The sequence below is a fragment of the Leuresthes tenuis genome, unplaced genomic scaffold, assembly GCF_036924035.1.
Source record: "Leuresthes tenuis unplaced genomic scaffold, fLeuTen1.0.hap1 SCAF_12, whole genome shotgun sequence".
Lineage (NCBI taxonomy): Eukaryota > Metazoa > Chordata > Actinopteri > Atheriniformes > Atherinopsidae > Leuresthes > Leuresthes tenuis.
Genome location: NW_027325366.1, coordinates 3,145,217 through 3,171,056, shown reverse-complemented (window position 1 = coordinate 3,171,056; position 25,840 = coordinate 3,145,217). Strand labels below are relative to the sequence as shown.

At 41.4% G+C, this 25,840-nt stretch overlaps 1 protein-coding gene across 2 annotated transcripts; it reads right to left on the bottom strand.

Annotated features, from left to right (window-relative positions):
• Positions 1–9,569: 9,569 nt before the first annotated feature.
• Positions 9,570–23,363, bottom strand: LOC140320064 (uncharacterized). Of its 2 annotated transcripts, XM_072397837.1 has the most exons (8): positions 23,183–23,363; positions 22,831–22,997; positions 21,170–21,299; positions 16,523–16,689; positions 14,124–14,275; positions 13,623–13,782; positions 11,773–11,888; positions 9,570–11,447 (listed from the first exon to the last, which is right to left on the bottom strand). In XM_072397837.1, exons 2-8 carry the CDS (start codon positions 22,988–22,990, stop codon positions 10,800–10,802), a joined length of 1,533 nt encoding a protein of 510 aa, XP_072253938.1. In that variant the 5' UTR covers positions 22,991–22,997; positions 23,183–23,363; the 3' UTR covers positions 9,570–10,799. The 2 variants fall into 2 exon arrangements, with proteins under 2 accessions (XP_072253938.1, XP_072253937.1); XM_072397836.1 differs by having other exon boundaries at positions 22,831–23,362.
• Between the last annotated feature and the right edge of the window lie 2,477 nt (positions 23,364–25,840).

Here is a 25,840-nt window from a genome sequence, read left to right as displayed (position 1 = left end):
CTGAATAGGAGGAATTTACTTATGTCCTTTTTGCTCAACACTAAATCAATTTTTCTGCTTATAAACTACCCATCAAATAAAGTTTGGACAAGTTATCAAAGAAAAAAAGGATTTTAAGTTATGCAGAGCATTCATTGCGGTCAGTATTGTATCATATATCAAACATCCTGGGACGCTGTAAGCTTGATTAATGTTATTGAGACGGGACATAACCATTTTGAGTCCATTTGCTAAAACTAATCAATGTTGAGTAAACTGATGGGCCTATAATCGTGGAGCTGCTTTCTACTGCCTTGGTTTTTGAAAAGTGGAGTGATGAGTCTTCTTATGAAAGAGGAGGGTACTGAACTATCATTTTTTGCCACGCTATATAGTCTATGTAAGTATAAGTTTAAGTTTAAGTTTAAGTTTCTATCACATCTAGTTTTTAACCGTTTTTAACATTGGCAAGACACTACGATCTCAATTAGGGTTAACTGCTGAAGCTCATTGTGAATTTGTTGCTTTGCTCTTTTTTCTTCTCGCCATTTTTTGTTGATGCGAAAGTAAATAGTTTGTTTCTTCAAACCAGAATTGTTCCAGGGGATTGTGTGCTAAATGAACTTCTTCAGAAATGTAATCTAAATGTTTATTTTTCATAACTAAATAATTTTTCATCATCCAGTAAACCATTATCAAAACATCAAATATAATCTTTGTTTTCCATTAGAGGCAGCAAAAGAGAAAAGTATAATTAAACTCACCGCTATTAATCACTGAAATGGCTTCAGGCCCCCCCAAGGCATAAATCAATCCGAGACTGCTTTAAACGACCCGAAGCTATTTGCCTACGGAAGAAACATTTAATCCCGGATTGTAAAATTCTCCACGCTGACATTATGTTTTAATACGTTTGCAACTGAGACGTCGATATCAGAGAGCAGCATGTTGAAGTCACCAAAACCAGAGCACGTAGATGTGATCCACGGAGTGAGAATTTAGATTAGATTTCCTTTGTCCCGCAATGGGGAAATTCATACAACAACGTTCTGTGTGCATGTTTGGTCCATAGTTGTTTAAAAAAAGTCTTCTTTTACTGTATTGAGCATCAACTACCGGTAGTCTGCCAGCATTATCACTATGAATTGTTGTATATTGGGAAAAAAAACACTCCCGAAAAAAGTAGCGCCACATCACAGCAGCCAAAGGTCCATTGGATGTGAAAATAGAACCTTTCAATAAATATTGTTGGGCTTGTAAAATTTGTGAAGGACCCCACTCCCGTAAGCCTAACAAATCGCACTTTCTGTTCACGAAAAAACTGTCAATTTTCCGTTTACTTCTTAGGCTCACTACAGCAAGAGAGCAAAGATGCATTAGGAAGAGGAGAAGAGTGTGCAGTCTCATAATTTTTCAGCGTTTCTGGCCTTGGCTTAATCTTTTATGCGCTTGCACCAGCTGAAACTCCATCTCAGAGTCAGAGCCAGAGGAGAAAAGGTTTGCAGTCAGAGGTCAGATCAGAAGTTGCTAGCAACTTTCACATCTGGAAAGGCTCCATCAATGCAATATCATCAGTAGAGGGTCATGACCAGATAAGGGCTGAGAACTGGCATCATCTTGAGATATTGTAGTCAAACTTTCTTTTATAGACGCTGAGACAATATTCTCGGAGGACTCACTCATATTAATAGTGGCAATGCTGTTTTCCCATGTCTTAGCACCTGTACTCCCCTGCGCCAGCTTTGCAGCAAGGTCTTGCACCCCAGGAGCAGGAACCATTGTGCGGATTGGAGGTAGAGCCCTTTTTTCCAGCTCTCCACATCTCCAGAAGCTGATCTGCGGTTTCTTCTACCGCTTCATGTCAGAGCAAGACCCATTTCTCCAGTCCTCCCTTCAGCCACCTCCTCTCCTCCCGTCTCAGAGGTATCCCTGTCGGCTGTAGGAATTAGCACAAGTGTCAGTCACAGTACTTGCTTTCCCACACACACATTGCTCAAAAGTGTTGCAGCAGACTGCAAACTTTTCTCCTCTTCCAGCACACTCTCGAGCATAATGGCTGTGCTTTCCACTCTTGAGACATATAAAGTCAGGGCACTCTCTGATTACATGTCCTGGCTGCAAACATATTCTGCAGACCTTTACCTGCCTGTCATGTATTACCCGGAAAAATTGAACGCCTGAGACTGCACAGTGTCATTGAACTTAACCCTTACAAATCTTGTCCAATCTGTGATTCTTGTTCCAGGCCACATGTGACGTCTGATTGCTGAGACAGCTTCCACTCCCCATCCACTCATTTTGTCCAGAATTTCGTTGTCTGTAAGGTGAACAGGTAGGTTAAGAAATGACACAACCAGCTTCCTTCCCATGATTCTAGTTGTTGCCTATCTTAAATCCATCCAATAATCCATCCTTTACTGAATCTTTTGTCAACGTCACAAAGATTTAGGCCCAATCTACCAGCAAACCATTATTCCTCCATGTAATAATCTTATGGAATGTAACAGTTGTAATACAGTTACCCGTTCTCCCTCCAAATCAATCATCATTGTTACTTCTTTTGAGTGTTTAGAAGTAGAAGATTTTTTCACTCCATTTGCTCCAGTCTCCCCAATTGGGATGGTGTCCAAAACCAGAGGAGGTGAAGACAATAAAGTAAAGTGCCACAGACAAAGATGACATGGAGGTATTAACTATTAACTGCAGTTAATAACGAAGGAACAAACACAATTAAACTAGGAATAATAATAATTTTAAAAAAAATCCATAGGAGCTTAGCTACCTGCTTACTCAATCACTTCTACCTATTCACATGTCCACGGCACTGAAACGCCAACTTCTGGTGTAGGCGTGATCAGGGCCATAAGTGAGAAACAACTTCAGCCTTTTTATGTGTCCTGGGTTGGATCTTGTTGACCAATGTGTGGCAATGTATCCCCACAGATGAACAAGCGGTGATACGTCAAAGTGTTTTTTCATTTCATTTTTTGTGATCATTGCAAATGCCTGGTGCCTCTACCTGATTTCTGGATTTGAAAAGATGAATCTCCTCCTCTTTAAAGCAAACCAAAGTTCCCTGTGAGGACAGGCTTGGCAAAGGAAATCACTGGCCCTAGCTCACCCAGGTGAAAAATGCAAACAGGTGCCACGATGTTGCATGCACTCGAAAGACCAAATACATCTGCATGCAATGTTCCCTGGATGCTTTGCCAACCTTCATACAACCTAGGTTTGATGAGCTTTTGAACATATAATTGAGATGCAGAGACTGATATGTCTGTTCTTGTTGCACAAAACGTACACAATGTTGGTATAATGATATGGTAATACCAGTCCTGCATCCATAAAGAATGGAGAGTCTCAATAATGTTCTTGTTGGAGATATTTTGAAGCATAGGTTAACTGTGCTGTGAAACCTCTGCAGATGGTCCAGAACGCGGCGGCGCGTCTGGTCTTCGATCAGCCTAAAAGAACACGTCCCCCCTCTGTTCATTGAACTCCTCTGGCTACCCTTAGCCGCCCGCATCAGATTCAAGTCACTGATGTTAGCTACAAAGTGCTTAATGGAACAGCTCCCATCTACTTGAATGCTCTTGCAAAGGCATATGCCACAACTGGGTCCCTCCGTTGGTCCCAGGATTGTCGTCTAGCAGCTCCTACACCACGCCTAAGACAATCCAAACTCTGTTCATGTGTCGTCCCACGATGGTGGAATGACCTACCGAGTGCTACCAGAACAGGGGCGTCCCTGTCTATCTTCAAGAAGCTCTCGAAAACCCAGCTCTTCAGAGAGCATCTCCTATCCTAGCACTTACCTTGTACTTCCCTACCCCCTCTATCTCTGCACTTTATCTTTCTGCACTTCCTTCTATGCCTGCACCCTATCTCTGCTCTGTCCCCTCTCACACATGGCTCTGCTCTGCTTATTAACTGTGAAACTGGATGCTGCTACGTCAGGTATGTGGTGGGAGGTATGTGGACTAGGTAAGCTGGGGTACTATATATATTCTTGCCCACAGGTTATCTTATGTCTAGCTCACTAGTTGTAGTGGTTAGTGCCACCCTCTGTATCTGTTTTGATTAACCCTTTTTAGATAAGTTAGGTTTTGGTTGTTTGATTTGACCTTCTAGAGTTAGTAGAAAGTTGGGCTTGGTTTTATTATGTTTATTTGTTTAGCCCAACCATCTGTCCCTTCCTCCCCCAAAAATAAAAGCAGCTGATATCCTTTTTACAGTTCAATCAAATAAACATATTTCTATCATTTTATATCATGTTGTCTTCATTCCTTGGTTGTTGGTATGTTACACCCCCTCTGGGGTTGTAACAAGAGGGGGCTCGTCCGGGATACTCAAATATTTCCCAGTGCTACTGACAACCTCGGATTATGATGATATTGATGTTCGTATGTGATTGTGATCATGTCCTTTCATTTACAGCAGTTCCTGGACAACCCTAAGTTGGACACACTTGAAGTCTGCCGCAAGGATGACTTGTTGTGCATTGCAGCACATTTTGATGTCCATGTGTCCAAAAATGCTACAAAGGGTGATATTAAGGCAATCCTGGTGGAAAAATTGGTGGAATTGCAGGTGTTTGTGGATCCTGGTTCTTGTGCTCCGGGTTCTGCCATTAGTATTTCTGCCAATAAAAACTCCTGTTGAAATTAAACCTGTGACGGGTGGCAATTCCCCGTCTGCTTCTTCTGGGGATGTGACAGTGTGGGGCTCCTGTCGTAACTCTCCGGCACAGCGCACCTTCACCCCCGGATCCTCAGAGTTCTAGCAAGGATGCCAGGCTTAAGGTTCACCTTGCACAGCTGCAGATTGAGGCAGATGAGAGGGGGGAGCGTAGAGCAGAAAAATAGGCAGATAAAGAGGTAAGACTGAAACAGCTTGATGTGGAGGCCATGAAACTTTCCTTGAAAAAGGCAGCCAAAATGGCCGCCTCTGCACCTGTAGCTGCTTCAAGGGTCTCTGAGTCTCAGAAATTTGATGTGAGCAGAAATATTGCATTGGTGCCCACATTTCGTGAGACAGAGGTCGATTCTTATTTAAAATGCATTTGGGCGGATTGCTATGGCTCTTAATTGGCCTAAGGATATGTGGTTCATATTGCTTCAGTGTAAGCTGGTGGGGAAGGCACAGGAGGTAGTGTCCTCACTTTCAGTTGAGGATAGCCTACAGTATAACAAACTTAAAGATTCCATACTGTGTGCTTATGAACTTGTACCAGAGGCCTACAGGCAAAAATTCAGGAAACACACAAAATCTAGTGGCCACACCTTTGAGTTCGCCAGAAGAAAAAGCGTCCTTTTTGATAAGTGGTGTACCGCTAGTGAGGTCAAAGGTGAGTACGAGTCTCTACGACAGTTGATCTTACTAGAGGACTTTAAGAGTGTACAGCCAGAGAAGGTGGTAATTTTTATAAATGAACAAAAGGTCAAGTCTTTATCAAAAGCAGCTGTGATGGCTGATGAGTTTATATTGACCCATAGAAATGTGTTCATGTCACCCTCTGATAAACTGTCTGCATCAAATCTTCAGAGGACGAACAGTCCATCGTCAACTTCTCTTCGTGAGGCACGTTCCTGTTTCTATTGCCATAAGAAAGGCCATGTCATGTTGTGTCAGTGTCTTGTTTTGAAATGCAAACAGTTTTCTTCTGCATCTGCTCAGCCTAAAGGTTTTGTATCAGAAACGGGGGATATAGAAGGCCAACAACCAGTGACTATACTGAGAGATACGGGGGGCTCGCAATCCATTATTCGGGGAGGTATTCTTCTCTTGTCTGCAAGGACTTCTTGTAACTTCAGTGTGATTGTTCAGGGTATTGGAATGACACAGGTTTCAGCTCCTTTGCATTTCCTTCATGTGCGTTCTTCTCTTGTTAATGGACTGTTCAAGGTTGCCGTCCTTCCTTTCTTGCCAATCAAGGGTGTTGACTTCATTCTAGGGAATGACATTGCAGGTGCAAAGGTTGTACCTGCTCCTGAAGTGTTGGACAGCCCAGCCTTGGATTCAGGGAATGATATTGAACATTCCCCTGAAATTTTCTCTGCTTGTGAAGTTCCAAGGGCACAAGCAAAGAAATATGGTCCTGATTTGTCTGAATTATTTTGTGCCATGGAACGTGTTTGTAAAAAGGGCAGGTTTATCAGCCAGCCTGAGACTCCATGTGAACTTACAAGTTCTTTTTGTCCGGCTTCAGTGGACATTTCCTTACGTGCATCACGAGAAGAGTTTATATCTGCCCAACAACAGGATGAGTCCATCTCCAAGTGTTCTATCTCAGGCAGAGGCTACGGAGAAAAAGATGGCCTATATTCTTATAGTTTGATGCCTATATTCTTATAGATGGTTTGATGCGTCGTTGGTCTAGTGGAAATCCTGAAGAAGACTGGTCTGTGATTCATCAAGTGGTTGTGCCAAAGGACTTTCGGTCCCAAGTAATCATGTTGGCTCATGATCATTCTTGGTCAGGACACATGGGGGTCACAAAAACGTACAACCGAATTCTGAGACACTTCTTTTGGCCAGGACTTAAGTCTGATGTGGTTAAGTACTGTCGCACTTGCCACATCTGTCAGGTAGCCGGCAAACCGAATCAAACCATTCCCCCTGCACCCTCTGTCCTATTCCTGTGTGTACTGAACCATTTGAGAAAATGGTTATTGATTGTATCGGACCACTCCTGAAAGCCAAATCTGGTAATCAGTTTATACTTACTTTGATGTGTACGTCTACCAGGCCTCCTGAGGCTATTCCTCTGAGAACGATTAAAGCTTCTGTTATCACTAAGGCTTTAGTGAAGTTTTTCTCTGTGTTTGGGATGCCTAAGATTATTCTCCAAAAGGTGTGCTAAAGTGCCCCCTTGGGAGCCAAAAGGTGTGCTAAACTGCCCTCTACAGTGGTGAGGACCCCGCTATATGAGCTTTTTTTTTTTTCTTTCCGACCCTGCCCTTCAAAAAGTCTGTGCACACATATGTAACCCTGAAATATTCTACTTAATTAACAGTCAACTATTAAGGCAAAATAGAAAGCTCACTGTCAGTCTCCAAGCCAAGAATATTAGGTTATGCAGGTGATATAGTTTTATTTGGGTTTGTTCTGGGCTATTTTCTCGCTCACACAAATACTCTCTTGCACTGTTTTTCTCTTCTGTCTTTCTTCCCCAACCTGCTGCGTTTCCACCTCGGTACGTTATTATAATGTTAACATGTATGGCACACATAGAGATTTGTGCAGCCCACGCCATCAAACACCACATTTACACAGCACTGACAGCGCACATACACATAGTAGCAAACGGCGCACACACTCACAAACAGAAGTGCACAATCAATCGCATGTTCAGGCAAGCATATGTGCACACGCACATTTTTTTTTTTTTTAGCAAGCATCAAACACATTTCATGAAATAAGGTTTATTTCATGGAATGTGCATGGAGCTGGGTCCAGGGGGACGAGATTGAAAATCTCCAATTGACTGAAGGATCTACCGGCAGACATTGTTTTACTACAGGAGATTAATTTATCAAGACAGCAGCTGATGTTCTCCCCACAGCAGTTTCCTCATGTGCACTCAAATCCTGACAAAGAGGTGTCGCCATTCTCATAAACAGAAAAGTCTGTTTTACGTAAATAGTACAGTTATAGACCCAGAATGCAGATTTATAATAGTTAACTTATCTATCCAAAATATGAATTTGTGCATTGCAAATATATATGATCCAAATGTTGATGACCCCTCCTTTTTCACGTCACTCTCTGATCACTCATCACACACTCATCATAGGAGGGACTTTAACATGGTATCTGACTCAGGAGTGGACAGGCGCAGCACTACAGGAAGTCAGCGGAACTGGCAGTCCACAAATATTGTTAAACAATATGATTTTGGTCTTTGTGATGCTTGGCGCTCCCACCACCCCACTCTTAGAGAATACACCTTCTTCTCACCGGTACACCACTCATATTCAAGAATAGATTATTTCTTAGTTAGCGGCTCTTTGGTTAGTGATATTTCAGAAACCAGAATCCCCCCCATCACTGTCGACGATCACGCACCAGTCTCTATCACACTGATGAACAACGGAGTCACAACACCAGCTAGGAATTGGAGATTTAATACATCAGTACTAAAAGACCCTGATTTCACTAATTATTTCAAAACAGAATGGTCTATATATGAAGAAAATAATGACCTGCCAGGAATGTCAGCTTGTGTTCTCTGGGAAGACGGAGAAGCAGTAATGACAGGCAAAATAATCTCTTTTTCATCAAATAAGAAAAACAATATCAGAATTAAATAATTAGGAGTTGCCTACAGTGCTTCCCAAGAGGGACACATACTGAATGAATTAAGGAAAGCTAAACTTGAGTTAAATTAAATTATTGACAAAAAAACACAGTTTCTGATGCAAAGACTTTGCTTGGAGAACTTTGAACGAGGGAATAAATCTGGAAGATTCCTCGCCAATCAAATAAAGATAAACAAAGAGAAAACAACAATCCCTTCTGTTAGGGATTCGGAAGGAAACCGATGACCCTGATGTAAGCCACAACGCTTTTAGGGACTTCTGTAAAACCTTCTATTCATCACAAAATGGTCCACCAGACGGTAACGTCGGTCAGTTTCTTAGTAACATCGACCTTCCAAAATTACAACAGGCTGTGGCTTTTGTCTTCTTCTTCTTCTATCATGTATTTAGTTGAGATGGACAAAAGAGTGGTCTCCATGAAATGCATCATCAGCGTTCCACAAAGCCAATTTGATCTAAAATAACTCGCAGATGCTTTTCATCTGTGTGCATCAACCCCAGCCGACAAACTACAGAACATCTCCACATAAGAAATCTCAGTTTAACTTCTGGTTTTATTATATTTGGTGGTTACTTTTTATTTTGTGTTATTGTGAGCTTTCCCAAAGATTTAAACAACTAATTTCAAATGATATAGCTTTTAAACTTAAAAACTTTTTCACTTTTACCTCGGTAAGGGTTTTTTTTGCAGCAGCAGTACTTGTACTTCTTACAAGCTGAGGCTGTGTATATTTGTGAAATCTGTCTATACTAGTTGATAATGATCAGTTTAAGATTACGCAGAAGATCAACAGGATTAGAACAGAAATAAACTGCATTCAAATAAGATTCCAGATAATTACAAGAACCCAATGCTGTCTTCAGAATAGTGTCGTAATGTGTCAGTAATTGCTCTTCAAAAAGTTTAACATTTTACAAACGCTTACCATTATAATTAGTTCATTTCTTCTTGGCCTGGCCAATACTATTATTATCCTTATTTTAAACTGAAACAAACATCGCTTTGGAAGATTCTACAATCAGCCAAATAATGGATGACAAGTATCAAGATAAATGAACGGTGTTTCCGATCAAAGAAGAGTTGTGGGCGGCGGCCTGCGTGATGCTTGGCGCCGTCACAGGAATACGGCGCCTGGTTTGAGGCCTCCCTGTGTGCAGATTCTTTGTTTTTATTTTTCACATGTTCGACTGTGTTCATGAATGGCAAAATGTCAGTATACACATACAAAAAAGGTTTGGATACAGAGTTGATATCATAAGTAGTAAAATTGTATTTCAGCATTTTTAGTAAAATATAAAAAAATAAAAGATGTGTTCTGTACATAATCAGGCTGGCTGCTGTTCATACAATACATTCACAGACATGAGCAGAAGGTAAATAACACCTGAAAACATTATCTAAACTTACAAGCTCCGATATAAGCTTAATGTTTGGTTTGTTTATTAAAAAAAGGGATTGACATCATTTTTGCTAAGCAAACATAAAAACAGAATCTAGATCTTAGTTAAACATCCAGACTAGTAATAATACTAAGGATGAAATTTATTCTTGTCTGAGCAAAGATACATATTCTGAAAGGAGTAAAAAAGTTTCTACCAACGTTTCCATTCCAGAGCGAAACGTGACCTATCTGCCTTTGGTTCGGCCAAAATGACAAAAATCTCCTCGTACATCCTCACAAGTAACAAAGAAGCCTACATCACATCCCACTGCACAGCCACCTGTGGAGATCATTAATCATTTTCTTATCATAATTACACGTTACTTTACTCTAAAGCTGTCCACGGTGGTCAGCACATTGGGCTCACAGCGAGAGGGTTCCCAGATCACATCCTGAAATGTCAGCAACTATCACTGGTTTTTGGACCAAAAGAAACGGAGCTGCACTGTGGTGGTTTGTTTCTCTGCTCGTGTTTCCAGTTTCTCCTTATTTCGCTGTGCTGGGGTGCACCAAAATACCAGCCGATAATAGCAGGTCCACTATAAAAGCACGGCTAAAACTTTTGTTTCCTCCCACTGAGTGCTTGTTAGAATGCATTAAGTCAGAATGAGGGCTTTCATATAAAATCTGATGATTTCGCACCAGCCTGTTAGATTGTCTTAGGCGTGGAAGTTCGTATTTGTGTTGTAAAATGCAATCATTGTGAAACCGCATCTAAATTATGTTTGATATTTGCTCTTTTTTAATTGATAAAGCACAAACAGTGAGTTATCTGAGAGACAGCACAAAAAGACTATAGAATTGATAATGACCATAATGCATCTGTTCTAAAAAGATTTCAAGGATTGAAATCCCTCCACATTATCAGAAAGCTTCAGATAGTGTGGCTGTCTTATGTATGTAATGAGTGAGTGATCAGTTTCAACTAAAGTGATGAAATGTAAAGTGAGAGCCCAGCTGCTACACACCCTGACATCTTCAGTCTGTTTTACTGCGCTGGTTTTAACACATCAGAGAATCCTGTGAGTAACTCACAGCTGAAAGCGTCCTACACACATTACTCTGAGACATGTGAAGGTAGGCGTTCCATGTATCCACAAGGTTCATCTATTTCATCCTCCTCTTTATTTTCACAACAGGATGCATCTTCTGCTGCAGTTTGCAAGAGTGGGAATGGAGTAACACCGCACTGATCTGAATCATTCAGATCGTTCAGCTCTGGTGCATCCAGCAGTGACTCCACCTCCTCCTGCACACCAAAGGTCAATGTGAGGAGGTTCACGTCACTCTCTCCCACCATCTCCTGCTCTTTCTCCTCTGCCTCAAGTCTTCCTCCATTCAAACTTTCTGTGCTCAATGTGTTCAAAGAAGCCCCAGACTGAGTTTCTGTTGAAATCTGTGCTTTGAGCGGTGGGCTGAAGAAGTCTGTCGTCTTGTTGAAGGTAAAACTTGATGGTTGTTTTGGCTCAGCAGAAAAAGGGGCCAAAATGGATGAAGATGAGGTGAGGAGATCAGTGCCCACACGCTCCTTATAGCCATGTCCTGTGCTCTCACTGGTGCTCTCTGTTGTATACTCTTCATCACTCTCATCTGAGAATGACTGTCTGTAACTCTTCTCACCTGCAGGGGGTGCTGTTGGCCAAGGCTTCAAGAGAGAGGGCAAGGATGCAGCAGAGAGGTCCTCATTTAAGTGTTGGATGGATGTCTGATACACAAAGAAAGATGGGCAAAAAGAGAGAAGAAGCATGTTTAAATCTTTGGTTCTAACTTTCAGGTTAATTTTGTCCATTAAAAAAATTATTATCAGATAATAATGAAGTCACAAAGAAAAAATATGAAACTATTTCCTACGTATAAATGTTTTCCGTTTTCCATTACACATTTCATACAGCTGAATGCTGAATATCTATACTTTTATATCATACTTTTTTATCAGGTCACTTTGTCCTGACATAGAGTAAAGTGCATGATAAATTAGAAACATAAATCACACCCTCCTTAAACTGTCACTTGAAATATGCATTACTTACCAGGACTGATGGCATTGGCCTCTTTTTCAGACAGATAAAACCAGTGTGGCAGAGCAGGCCCAAAACAACTAGTCCAGCGATCACCAATGAGCACAAAACAGCTGAGATCAGAAGGTCTGCAGAGAGGATATTAATCATAAATAAATCTAGGGAATCTTCCTTTAAAAGCAATAGCAAAGACAAAATAGTATTTAAATAAAATTAAGTGGAAAAGTCCAGAATTTCCCACACAAAATCTCAGTCGCCACTTAAATATACAGTATTTGGTAAATCATTTACAAATTAAACTCGTCTCTCAGGTCAGGTCTTTGCTGGAAAACTCAGATTTGTTCTATGTACTGAGTAGTTATCAAAGTTTTTAATCACATTGCATTTGTGTATTTCAGCTATCCTGTTGATGAAAGAGATAATATTAAATTAAGCCCTAAAAAATGGCTACTTCTGTAGCGAAACTACAGAATTAAGTATGGAGGAGATTCCCCGTCATGTCCGTCAATTTGTGCATGGCACAAGAACTCTATGGAGACAGGGACAGTGTTGGATAAAGTGGGCGAACAAGAACAAAGGGATGGCCCAATTCCCTGGCCACCTCGTTCACCAGATATCACTCCCCATGACTTCTTTTTATGGGGTTATGTTAAAGAAACCGTGTGTCGAACAAAGATGCGGGACATCACTGATCCAAAGCAAAAGATCACTGATACCAATGCCAGCATTGATGAGGCTGCGCTACAGCAAACAAGAAATCAAGTATCGTCTTGATGTGCTTCGTGCAACTAATGGTGTCCATATAGAGGTGCATTAAATGAGTTAAAAAAACTTCAATATCTACTCCTCATTTTGTAACAATTTCCACATATTTGTCTGTTCATTTGCTTTTGTAAGAAATCTTTGGGGTGAAGTTGGTACCATAAGGCGCATTCCCACTGTAGGAACCTTTTTCCTTTAACTTTTTCAGAATTAGGGCCGTTTTTTCGTGCATTCAGACATACAGGAACTAGGGACCACGGCCCTCAGGAACTAGGGACCACGGCCCTCAGGAACTAGGGACCACGGCCCTCAGGAACTAGGGACCACGGCCCTCAGGAACTAGAACCATTTTAGCTCCTTCTCGGAGGCAGGGTCTTTTCTGGGTTCCATAGGAACACATGATGTAGGTGTTTGGTGGCTGGTAGCTCCGCCCCTTGTCTGAAATGTTTACTCAGACACCGACACAACCGGCACCTGTTTAATAAGTTAAACTCAGACGTTGTCTCCTTTGTCTGTGGCGCTCTGCTCTCCTTCTTCTTCCTACTTTTCGGGTTCTGTTTTGTTGTTGAGTGGCACTAAAGTAACATGTCTGTCGCAGACGGCTGCGTCACATCAGTCCCTTTCAAGGTCCCTGACTCATGTGCGAATGCAAAATGAAACGGTTCAGGAGCCATCTCAAAAAAAAAAAGCAGTTTGAGGTACTAACTTTTGAGGTAATACTTTCACGCTAGCGCTGTTTGGTCCGCTTTAAACAGACCAGAGTTTGTTCCCTCGGATACTGTGAAAGCTCATCCAAACTCTGCTGTAAACCAAACAAGCGAACTCTGGTCCGCTTGAAAGTGGGAGTATCAGTCCACTTGCAAATGAGCGCTGGAGCGCTTTGCTTACTATGGCAAAGCAAACGGACTGTCCAACGAACCAAATGAAGGTGTGAAATTTTTGCAGTCCCACGGACTGTCCTGGTGTGAAATTCTCCCTTAGTTCTATCGAGCTTCCATCTCTGACTGGCTGCTAAAATGCAACAACAGTGTAAACACCAGTATGAGTGTACGGATGCAACAGATGCATCAGTGGGAAAAACATACACCATAAAACCGTACCTTCAGGAAAGAGGCCAGGGGTTACAGCACAAACGGGTCGGCTGAAGTGGAACTCCTTCATCTCCATTTTGTCGAAGAAGCGGACTGAGACACAGTACTCTTTTCCAGATGTCAGGTCCTTTAAAGTCTCTCCTGTCAGAGACCTGATCTCTTTGCGGAACTGCATGCATGAATACCACAGACAGATGTCACATCAGTAAGATGCTTTCCCCTCATAAATTACAACTCAAGAAGCTAGATTAAGGCTGATGTGTTCGATAAATATTCCTTAAATTCAATCCAGTAAAGAACCAAAACCATCCAACAGTTTACAGGTGACATTTATAAAAGTTTAAAGATATGCAGTTTATTTTTCAATCTCCATTTTTATGAGATCACTCTTTGTCTGACATCCTCACCTATACCTTGTAGCAACAAGCTCACATGCAGGCCTGATACCGTTTTTGAATGCTTGCTGGTTATGGTAAAGGTTGATAAACCAGTGTCCTCTGTATTCAGTACCTCCAGTACTCCATCTTTCTTGTTGCTCTTGATCTGAAGTTGGTAATTGATATTGTTATAGCTTTCCCGGAGACGCTCCAGGGGAGGCTGAAGGTCCACACACAGATCTCTGCCGCAGGATGTAACAGTCAGTATGGGTGGGTCCATGTGGACTGGGAGGCGCAGAGATAAAAAAGATAATAAAGATTTTCAGTCACAACCGGAACTTTCATGGACCTGACAAGCCTGAGGGGAATAAGTGTTAGCTGTGAGCTTCCTTCCACACCCTTTACCAAGCCAGCTCACCTCTGTTAATCTGGCCACAGGGTATACGATCAGTTTAAAATACACTAACTGCGCGTGCTGCAATATGTACGAGGGGGTGTGGAAGCCAACTTTTGATGTTTCAATGTTTTGTTTCGTCAATTTCTCGCACCGTGCTTGATGTAGAGGCCCCACATAGCATCTACAGTACCGCCGCTGTTACTTCTTCACCCCATATTTACCGTTCGTCAGTGCTTCTGCTTACATCCCGTAAATCTGGCAGCAGTGATCAGGTGCCCCCCTCGTGGAATCCTCAGGTAACAGTGTACCACACAGACGAGCAGGTCAGCAGGTAAAACAGCAACTGGATTTTCAACCTTACCCCGCACCTCTGCTGATGTGCCATATGATGTCATCAGTTCAGCTGTTACCAGGTTACAAAGCCAATACCCAAGAACATACAGAGCTACGGTAGCTCTGGAGATCTAAACCATGTCTCCCTCACTGCAACACAGTTTGCCAACAGAAAATAACTTTCTGAACTTTTATGCAAATGATAGAGAAGTATAAAACTCCTCCACCCACCCTCCATTAGAAAAACTCCACCCACTGCTCAGCGGCAACCTCCCACAAGAAGAACTGTGAAAAACAGGCAGCAGCAAATGATAGAATCATTAGCCGAGACGAGGCTGTGGTCGCTGGGGGAGACTTGTGCTGACCAGACAGCCGGTGAGCCTCCTCCATGTAGGCAGGGTACGGAGGCTGCACATCCTGACATAGTGTCCTTGTCTCAATCTGTACCTTTAATTGGAACAGAACAATGGCTGCAACTAAAAGCCATTTCTCTAAAAGCCACTCTTGATTCCACACTGCTGACATCTGAAGCCCCGCCCCTCATTCCAGACCAGAAAGTTTGAAACTGGAAAAAAAGGAATCTAAAAAAAAAAAGATCTAAATCTAAAAGTATAAAATCTGAAACTGGAGAAAAAAAAATTATATAAAAGTAAAAATATGAAATTCAAAACCATTTTTAAGGAATTAACGAGACTTGAAAAACTTTTGCTGCAAACAAAACAAACCTTAGGAAACATTATGGCCCTGAAACGGCTCCATAGAGGAGTGGTCCAGTCAGCAGATGGTGCAACCCAACAATGGTAGACGGGTCCGGATGTCGGCGCCTCACGCCCGCAGGACGCGACAACAAGACAAAACTAGACCAAAGGACAAGACTGCAGCCAAAAGTTTTTATCAGGCTAAAAGCTGAAGTGCATGGCTCCATGGGCGCCATTTAGTCCGAACAGCACGAATCAGACCCAGGACACTTTCATATGTGGTCCTAAAGTGGATAAATATCTGATGTTTTTCAAAGCGATCTCAGTCTGAACGGTCAAGTCGCATTTCATCCGACTTTTACATCACTGAAGTGAGACCGGTGTCACAATTCTGCGCCGGAGGAGGTGCGACGGGCAAGATGGCGGACACCTTTGACGAAGCTAGTGAGTGGAAACACAGTGAGGACTTAATTAAAGTCAGAATTTTATCGGCTTCAGTTGCACAGCAACGTCAGAACTGACACACGCACTCAGACATGTGTAGCACCCACATTCACTTCAGCCGCAGACTGTTCACACTGGAGTCTGATGGTGGTCGCATTTAAATTATAACGTGTGCAAAAAAAAAATCAGCAAAAGATCAAAAGAGATAAAGAGAGTCTGGAAGTGAGCATTAAGACTGCAGTGTGAACACAGCCTTCGGTAACAAGACCCGCCTCCTCCTCAGTGAGAGAAAACCTTCAAGCAGAAACTGCATCGTGCCATGTGTGGAAGAACAAAGGGGATGTGGGGTTGAAACTGATTCGCTGATATGCCTCCGTGCCTGTAAGAGAGCTCGTAAAACAAAAGGGAAATGGTCCTGCCTTGCTTCTGCTTACACGCATCAAGCCAGCACCGCGGGGCTCTAACCCACTTACTTCAAACATGGATAGAAACATGGAAATAAACAGATACATGAACGTGATAAACAACACGGTGCTGTTGTCACAGCTGATGCCGTGACAACAGCACACGTGACTGAGAAGTGCCGAGCCACCGACAGACAGATCTTTATAGGTGTAAGAGTCTGTTATAGCCTCCTCCAACTCCATGATAGTTACTTACAGATGGGTGTGAATCCTGTGATTGTGGCTGGTTGTGAGTCCCGTGCTCCGAGCACAGCTTTAACCATGGATGTGTAGCTCTCCAGTAGGTCTGAGAATGCCTCTGTCAGGTTGCAAATCAACGGATGCTGGACATGCTTGCAGCCAGTCACTGGAATCTGGGGAAGCCTTTAGAGCCAGAGAAGAGTGATAGAAGTTTAAGAGACGCCTTTAAAAAATATAAAAACATCCTAAAGAAAAAGTGCTATTGGTAATGGTAGCTGTCCTCAAAAGTCAGCACGTGAAATTTCATTTGTAGTAGAACTACGTTTAGATGTAACATAAGCCTGCTTCTCCCTTTCAAAGATGGTAAGAAGGTTTTATATCACGTTTTTGTGGACTGAAGGGCAAAGAAGGCTAAAAAAACAATACAAGAAAAAGGTTCTACCTCTCAAATGGCTTTGTTGTGTGGTTTAAAAGGGTTCTTTGGTTTTAAAATGTTCTTTTGTTAAAAGGGGGTTCCTGGTTAGAACACCAGCTGGTTCTGTCTGTGTGGAGTCTGCATGTTCTCCCCGTGTATGCGTGGGTTCTCTCCAGTACTCCGGCTTCCTCCAACCATCCAAAAACATGCTGTTAGGTTAACTGCTGACTGGTAAATTGACCCTAGGAGTGTGTTTGAGTTTGCATGGTCGTTTGTCTCTGTGTGGCCCTGTGATGGACTGGCGACCTGTCCAGGGTGTTCCCCGCCTCCCCGCCCGATGACCGCTGGGATAGGCTCCAGCTCCCCGGTGACCCCGAGTTAGATTAAGCGGGTAAAGAAAATGGATGGATGGATGGATTGAGCTTTAGGCCTTACTAGGTTTTAGTACATTCTGCAGTCCTGCGGTCATAAATAACCTTTCTGCACTTGTAACTAATAACTGATAATAAGTGCTGATGCAATCTGTGTCCCTTTTAAATTGTTGAGAAACAAGAATACAAAATGAGCCTCTTTAGAAAAGGAAAGATTGGCTGAGTTGGAACAACTAAAGTATCAACATGGGCAAAATCCAAACCAAACAACTTGCAAGAAAAAAATGCATGAAGAAATAAAAGAAGGCTGATTTTGCTCTGCTCAGTACTAAACAGCACTATCATAAATCTGATGAAAGGGCAGGGAAACTGCTGGTTTAAAGGGTTAATTACACAAAACATGATCACATCTCTTCTGAATACTAAAAATGAAGTAGTTACAGGAAAAAAAGCAGTATGTGAAAGAACTTTACACATTTCTACAAACACATATGAAGCTTTTTCAACCCTTGAAATTCTGTCCATTTCCTCAAATGAGAGGAACATGCTGGGAAGTGAAATCTCCCCGAAGGTAAAAAAAAATGCTATTAAAGGCTTAAAGTCAGGACAGGCCTCTGGGGAAGATGACTACTCAGCAGATTTTCAGAATACATTTAGTGATATACTCGCTCCTCGGTCATTGTCTTCAACATTGCACTGGAAAATGGTCAACTCCCTAATTAGTATGAGACAGTTGAATTATACTGATTCATAAAAAGGTGAAATAAAATAAGTTAAAGAGCTATGTCCCTGGGGAATGTAGTTATAAAAAAACTGGAAAACATTCCACCTACAACAATACATCTAGACCAAGTAGACTTCGTTAAGGGCTGATATCTGCAAAGAAAATGAGAAGGCTCCAGCGCACAATTTGGGGAACTAGAGATAGATCATACCCTGTCACAGCTTTCTGACTAGATGTGGAAAAGGCCTTTGACAGGGTTGAATGGGAGCCCTTGTTCCACTTTGTGAAGAGGTTTGGGATTGGGCCATTAATCCTAGCATGTATTGGGTTACCCTACAGCCTCCATCTTATACAATGGCTTCACATCTTCTCCTTTCCAATAACATAGAAGCACAAAACATGGCTGTCCATTATCGCCCCTCATCTTTGCATTTGCCCATCACAATATGAAGCAGCTCAGACATTAAAGGAGTCCTGCTTGGTCACCAGGGGCATTGGCTGCTCCCATATGCAGATGATTTCTTATTAGTGTCACGCTATCCTCAACACGGTCCCACAACACAAATCTTTGGGTTATAATTTCTCATGTATATCTGCTTAGAAAATTAGATGGACCAAATCTGAAATGATCTAACAGTCACTCAGTGCGGTTACATGTGGGCAATCGGATCTGATTAATAGCTAAATTACAATAAGACTGAGTTATTCAGTTCATGTAGACACCTTAATCTGACAAGAAATCGAATCGGATCGGGTTATTTGCGATCGAAATAAGACCCTGAGATAACTCGATCCAAATGTAGACGACAGTGGATCGGATCGAGCGTTCTGCACATGCTCAAGATTTTTTCCAGGGATCGTCACCCGGAAGTCAAAGAAGACTATATTACTGTTGTTGTCGCCGCCGTCAGAAAGAAACAAACAGCGCGATGGAGAATGCGCCGTTGTGCATCGTCTGTGCCATAACCAGCTCATCACAGATGGAGAGGGACGCAGCTTCATCTCGCTCTGCGTTCTCCATCTTTCTGAATGCCTGAGTTTGTTGTTGTTGGTGGTGAAGACGTCAACAGGAAGTGGCTCTATTAGCGATAGCTGAAATGGGGACAGCGCCACCTATGGTACCGGGGTATGACATGCTTTGTGCCAGTGATTCCATTCATTCACCGCCATATATCCAAGGATAATTACCCTCAGATAAGGAGCAGAACCCAACTGTAGCTGTAATCCAGTTAATCTCAGCATGTAGACCCACTGACTGAGTCACTTAGTAGCAGCTGGCAGATCAGGTGGGTCCCCTCAGGCATGACTTATAAGGGAATCAGACTTATATGCAACATTAGGAAAATAATGATTGATTTTCTGCCTGTCATTCAAAACATTGAATCACTACAGAATTGGAGCAAACTGAAAACATTTCTAACCAGTAGGATTATTCTAATCAAAATGATCATAATACCAAAAGTCTATTACATTTTGTGTATGCTGCCATTTTCCCTTCTGATAAACCTGAAAAAGAAATATAACACGTGCATCTTTCCTTTTGAATAAATACAAACATAAATTGGATGACTCTCTCTTTCTTAATGGCGCAAGTCAAAGCTCCGGGTTCCTTATGAGGTTTACAAAGAAGAGCTATGTGTTCAACCAGACTTTGCGTAGAACAAGGGAGAGTTATTTTTCTGAAATCATCAAAAACTGCAGAAACAACTCTCATGTCCTGTTTGCCACAGTAAACAGATTAACAAACCCTCCAGTTTCACTGCCTTTAGAACTCATTTCTACATCTAAAGGTAATCAGTTTGAAATATTCTTTAATGACAAAGTTCGAAGCACTAAAATGCAATAATTTCCACAACACAAAGAACTACTCTGCAGCCAGCTGGACACCTGGAGCTGACACATTTCTCAGCTGTCACTGACAAAACAGTCAGAGATCATCTGCAGTCTGAGTTCATCGACATGCTGCCATGATGAACTGTCCACTGGATTTCTAAAGTCTCTCCTGAGCAGTTTGTTTCTATATCACTCATCTAGTTAACATCTCACACAAGACTGGAACTTTTCCGCCTCTTTGCTTGTACCTCGTCTCATAGACAGAAATACTTTATTTTCTATTTATTTTACATTACATTGTTATGCTCAAAATCCCAAAAATAAATCATACAAAAAAAAAGACATTTCCAAAGGCCTGCTGTCATTAAGCCTCTTCTAAAGAAGAGCAGTCTTGACGCCACAGTACTGAACAGCTACCGGCCCAATCTACCGGAATCTCTGGTAGTGCTTTAAACTGGTTCCAGTTCTATCTCGAGGACAGGAAGTATTTTGTTGAAATTGCTAACTGAGTCTCAGACCAAATAGCTTTGACCTGTGGGTGACCTGTGGATCCCCAGGGGGGATTTGAACACATCACACCAGTTTTAAAATCTTTACTTCCAGTCAGTCCCAGAATAGATTTTAAAAGTCTACTGATGTTTTACAAATCCCAGAACGGTTTAGGCCCAAAATCCATCTGTGATATGTTCAGAGAACATAAACCCAGCAGAGCTCTTAGATCCAAGGACTCGGGTCAGCTGGTCCCATTAAACACGTGACAATACTTATTATCATTATTTAAAAAAAAAATTAACTTCAGACCCTGAGCTGAAACGGTTGTTTTCTGTTCTGACGCCATGGTTACAAGGCTGAGAAAAAACCCATCACAGTTCACTATGTAGCCTACAAACTGGACTCTTTTTATGTTTTTATTAGGCTGCACATGAAAATGCTTGTTTGTCTGGACAGTACTGATGTCCTCTACAGCAGGATATGAGAAAATCCCATCCAGCCTTTTAGGACAACAGGATTCGTTCCTCAGAACATGGAGTCCTTTTCTGGATCATGGCAGTAAACTGTGATTATTGTTGCATGTCCCACCCACAGTGATGCATCAGCCACTGTGTCAGTACAATTATGTTAGTGAATGTGTATGTTTAGGTTTATATCTAATTTCTTAATGTATTTCCCACAGTATGGTCAGTTAAACATGTCATGTTGCACCATCTGTTTGAGTTAGCCTCACCTGAGGATAAAACGGGTGGGAGAAAATAACCTATAAAATGCATGATGACGACTATTACAGCACATAAAGAGTTGGACACAAAAGAGAAAACCCACCTGTCTGTGCCAATGCTGACACAGTAGTAGGTTCCTTTGGGTGTCCCTGGTCCAGGCTCCCATTTCAGCACATGATTGAAATGGCTTGTGTTCAGGATAACATTGATGGGCATTGGGAGCTCACTCGCAGCTGCAATATAAACAATTCAAGTATTAAAATTCATAGAAAAGTATCAAAGTATTCTAAATATCATATAAACACTTGAACAATAATTCAAAGTACCGTATGAAATAATCTACCCTGCTCCCTCCACAGTAAGATGCTGCTAACGCGACGCCTCGGTGTAGAGATGCTGGTGATTAACAGTGTTTTAAAATCTAAGTTTTACACATTTTCACACTGATGCAGTTACATATAACTGCATCAGTGTTTAAGGCACTTAACGAAGAAAGGTCGAGGCACTTAAAACTGCCGACTCCTGTCTGTAGGAGGTGACATGATTGAGTTGTACAAACTCGTCCACAAGATCTACGATTCTGAAGTGGAGCCTATTGTCAGCTTCTGGAATAATAGAAGTGAGCGGAAACTCCCTAAAACTCTTTTACCAAAAAGAAAACAGTTTTTTACTCTTAGGGCTGTGGGAGTATGGACTGAGCTTCCAGAGGATGTTTTTTGGGAAAATAAGAACTGTTTGTACAACTATAAAGCAAGGTTATGACTTTTGTGTTTTTTTTGTTTTGAGGTATTGTGGGAGATTATCTTTGGGTTCATTTGTTCTGTGTATTTAAGTGATTTATGTGTGGATTGTGGAAGTTTTTAATGGAATATTATGTTTGTTTTAGTAGGTTGTTACGATCTTGAGTCTGATGTAGATGATTTATATTCTGAATCAAATGTATTTTCATTAAATTTCATAAAATATAAGTTCACTTTGGCATCTAATGAGGGCCAGAAGAGTGCACGACCCCTCCAGATACCCCATCCAACCCTGGAGTTTCACATGTTACCTCAAAAGATTTCTATTCAGGGACCAAAAACTGCATTTGTGTGCAGACGATTCGCACATTAAAAACTGCGTTTACCGAGCTGCTCACTCAAACATGCAACTGACTCATTCACGTGCCAGAGAGTGTGAATTCAACAGTTTGAGAACGCCGATAACTTCGCGGAGGGAATATCAAATATTTGCAGTGTGCGTTTGGGACTTCACGTTCATATTTGCCTGCCTGCTTAACAACACATTTGTCTTTATTTCTGCTTCACTCACATGTCAAAAAAGAAAAACCCAATTAAAGACAACCTAAAAGAGGTAACTGTAAGATGCAGAACTGAATGCATCATGCTTGAAACTCCACAAAAGCCAGAGTCTAATTTTAGGAAGATGAACAATATTCACTCTAGTCCTGCAGAAGAACCGACAGACACGGTGTTAAGTTGTTGGCTCTGAGGTAGAACCTGGAACATCTGTGTGAACTTTTTTGGAAAGGGATTCACAGTCGCTCAATGTGGAATACAACAGCATCAAAGTTGGGTTTTAATGGGTAGTAAGAACAAGAAAATGAACGAATGAATGATTTTTTTTTATAGTAAGCTCCTCACAGTCTGTCAATGCTCCATCATTTATAAAACTACAATTTCTTTGAAGAACAACCTTAACTTAGATGCAATCTTGACAACTTAAAACACACAGAAGAAGGTGTGTGTTTGGCTGTGAACTCACCGGGCAGCACCAGGAACAGCCATGAGACCACCCAGAGCAGCACGCCCCTGATGGGCAACCCATCCCCGGTGCACCGGGACCCCCTCCTCCACCAGCAGCCGACACACTCCTTCTGCACTTTGTTGCTCGTTTCATTTTCGTTACAGCCAGGGTTTGTCATAACGAGTCTGCAGACAGGTCGCTACTTTTTCTGTCAGTATTTCGGAAAAACTTTTCACGAAACATATCTTAGTAAACTGAAAACAGGCATATTACAATGAAGATAATACCGACGAAAGATAGAAAAAACTCCGTCGGAAGTTGTTTCCGAGGAATGACAGTTACTCATGTCTTTACTGTAAGTCACACGCACCGGAAACGTATCGCTAGACAGTAAATGAACAAGCATCAATGTAAGCTACTGTAACTCACAGGGTTCAAATAGTTCCTTACACGAAGTAGGACGCTTGATACGATACATTTCCACAAAAAAATTATCAATCATCTTAAGAAATATCACACAACCATTTTGTCTACTGCACGGTGTTACCGATCTATTCGCATCATGTAGATCAATCAGTGGATGTTTACTTTCTTTTTCTATGCTAAGACCACAGGTTTAATGGAGTAGGTGACCACGCAGGTGCCTGATCAAAATATCGTAAACATAAATGTTCCCGGGGCCAGATGAAATATCTGCTTTGCTTAAAAACTTTCCTAACTAAGCTAAATTATCTGACATGATTTGAGAAGCATCCAGGATAAGCACTTTTATAAATTCTCCAGATGTTTAAGAAAGGGGCTTCAAGGTCTCATTTACGATTTCATTTAATTTTCTGTCCCACAATACCTTGCGGCCGCAACTTTCATAGTGATCATTTCCACCCATTTGTACTCGGTGATTCAAGAGGATAAATATGAGCGGAGAGTGAACAGCCTATGATAATAATATATATTCACTTAAACATTTCCGTATTATTTTTTTAATTCTTTCTGTTTTTCTTTCGATTCTTGATAATAAACAACATTCTATATCATCACTCATACAAAATATATGGCATAACCTATGTGAAACAACGTGATAAGATTGCATTCGACAAAGTATCCTGATCACATATTTGTAGAATATTTACTGAACATCTGTAGTTTCATGGGCTGCAAACCCACATCACAGCTGAGTGAAAATATAAGAACATGGTGATGATAACCGAACTCTCACTTGGAGGCATCTATGTTATAACTGATGCAGTCATTTTACAACACACACACCTGACAACTGAGAAATGTGGTGAAGTCTTAATATTCTCAGTGACAAAAAACAACAGAAACAATAGGCTACATAATGTAAACAGCCGTTTCCACATGCATTGAGAGGTCACAAAATAATCGAGTCAGAGTTGTTTGTATGTTTTAAGGAGCAGACGTGTGAACATGAATCGAACCAGGGCTTTTCTCAGATGTTTCTCTTAAAGTTTTACAGAAAGCAAGAGAAACTTTCTGTACTTGCAGTTATGTTACTGAACTGGCATGTAGTGGACTCTGTTCAGGCTTTTTTATTGGCCTTTTTAAGCACTTTTGGTCAATGACACCTTGATTTTTCCATAGAGCCACTTTGTTGGTGAAAAAAAGAAGAGATTTGTATTGTAGGAAAGTGTTTACACAGTCCTTCCCTATGTACTCTGCACCCCGACATCCATTCATTCATGCTCACTTCATCCTACCCAAGGTCGCACCCCGATGTGTCTGCTTACAGAACCCAGTTTCAGACACTTGATGAAGATGTTTAAATGTCCTGGAGTACACTGGCATTTGAGTTTGAAAATCAAAGTCAACTTGTTAGACCAGTGCCATTTCATTTAACTTCCTCCACTGACATTACCTGCAGGAAAAATAACTTCAAAATCTGACGATTCCTTGCAATGCACCGGTGATTTGAGCTCACCTTATTGTTTGGAATAATCTAATCTTGATCACAGGCTTCAGGTCATTCATTTACTGAGCAGCCTGCTATGAATATTTAGTAAAATATAAAGTAGTAATAGTTTCCTGTGTGAGACTACAACGGTTTGTTTTAAATTGATCCAATATTCTTGTTAGGTTTTATTAATGGCAGTACGTTATGAGAAAGCTCCATCAATGGCTGAAAGCTGTGCCAAAAACACAGGAAAGAGACCCTAAATATTCTTAAAGTACAACTCTCATATAACGTGCTGCCATTAATAAAACCAAAGAATACTGGATCAATTTTAGCCGTATCTACACCTCAGTAATGACTACAATGACGAGCAGAGTACGTGTTCGCTTGTACGTAGTTTTCGGCTTCACACCTGTACCCGAGATGTGTGGTTAGAACCGCTGATGCCACCTTTATGGGCCTCCACATGTTTTACAGAGCTGAGAATACGATGTGGCTTTTCTTCATATTTCAATTCAATTCAATTCAATTCAATTTTATTTATATAGCGCCAGATTACAACAATTGTCATCTCAAGGCACTTAAGTAATATAGTCCAATTCAAGCCAATTGGAATTCAATTCATTGTAATCATAATCCAATTAATTCATATAGAGCTAATTCAAAAAATTAATATCCTAGCTAAGGAAACCAACAGATTGCACCGAAATGTGTCTTCAGTCCAATCTCCCGTCCTGAGCGTGCCTGTGGCAACTGTGGAAAGGAACGACTCCCTTTTAACAGGAAGAAACCTCTGGCAGAACCAGACTCAGGAAGGGTGGCCATCCGCCTCGACCAGCTGGGGTTTGAGAAGACAGAAAAGAGGGAAAAGAGGGGGAAAAACACCATAACACCATTCAAAGGATATCTGTTGGAACAGGGAAACATAGGTTAATAACCACAATAATGTCACATGTACATAAAATCAATTTTGAAATTAAACAGGGGAAAAAGAGAGCAAAGTGAGGAAAGGTGTGACAGATGAGGTCCCCCAGCAGTCTAAGCCTATAGCAGCTTAACTATGGGATGTTTCAGGATTACCTGAGCCATCCCTAACTATAAGCTTTATCGAAAAGA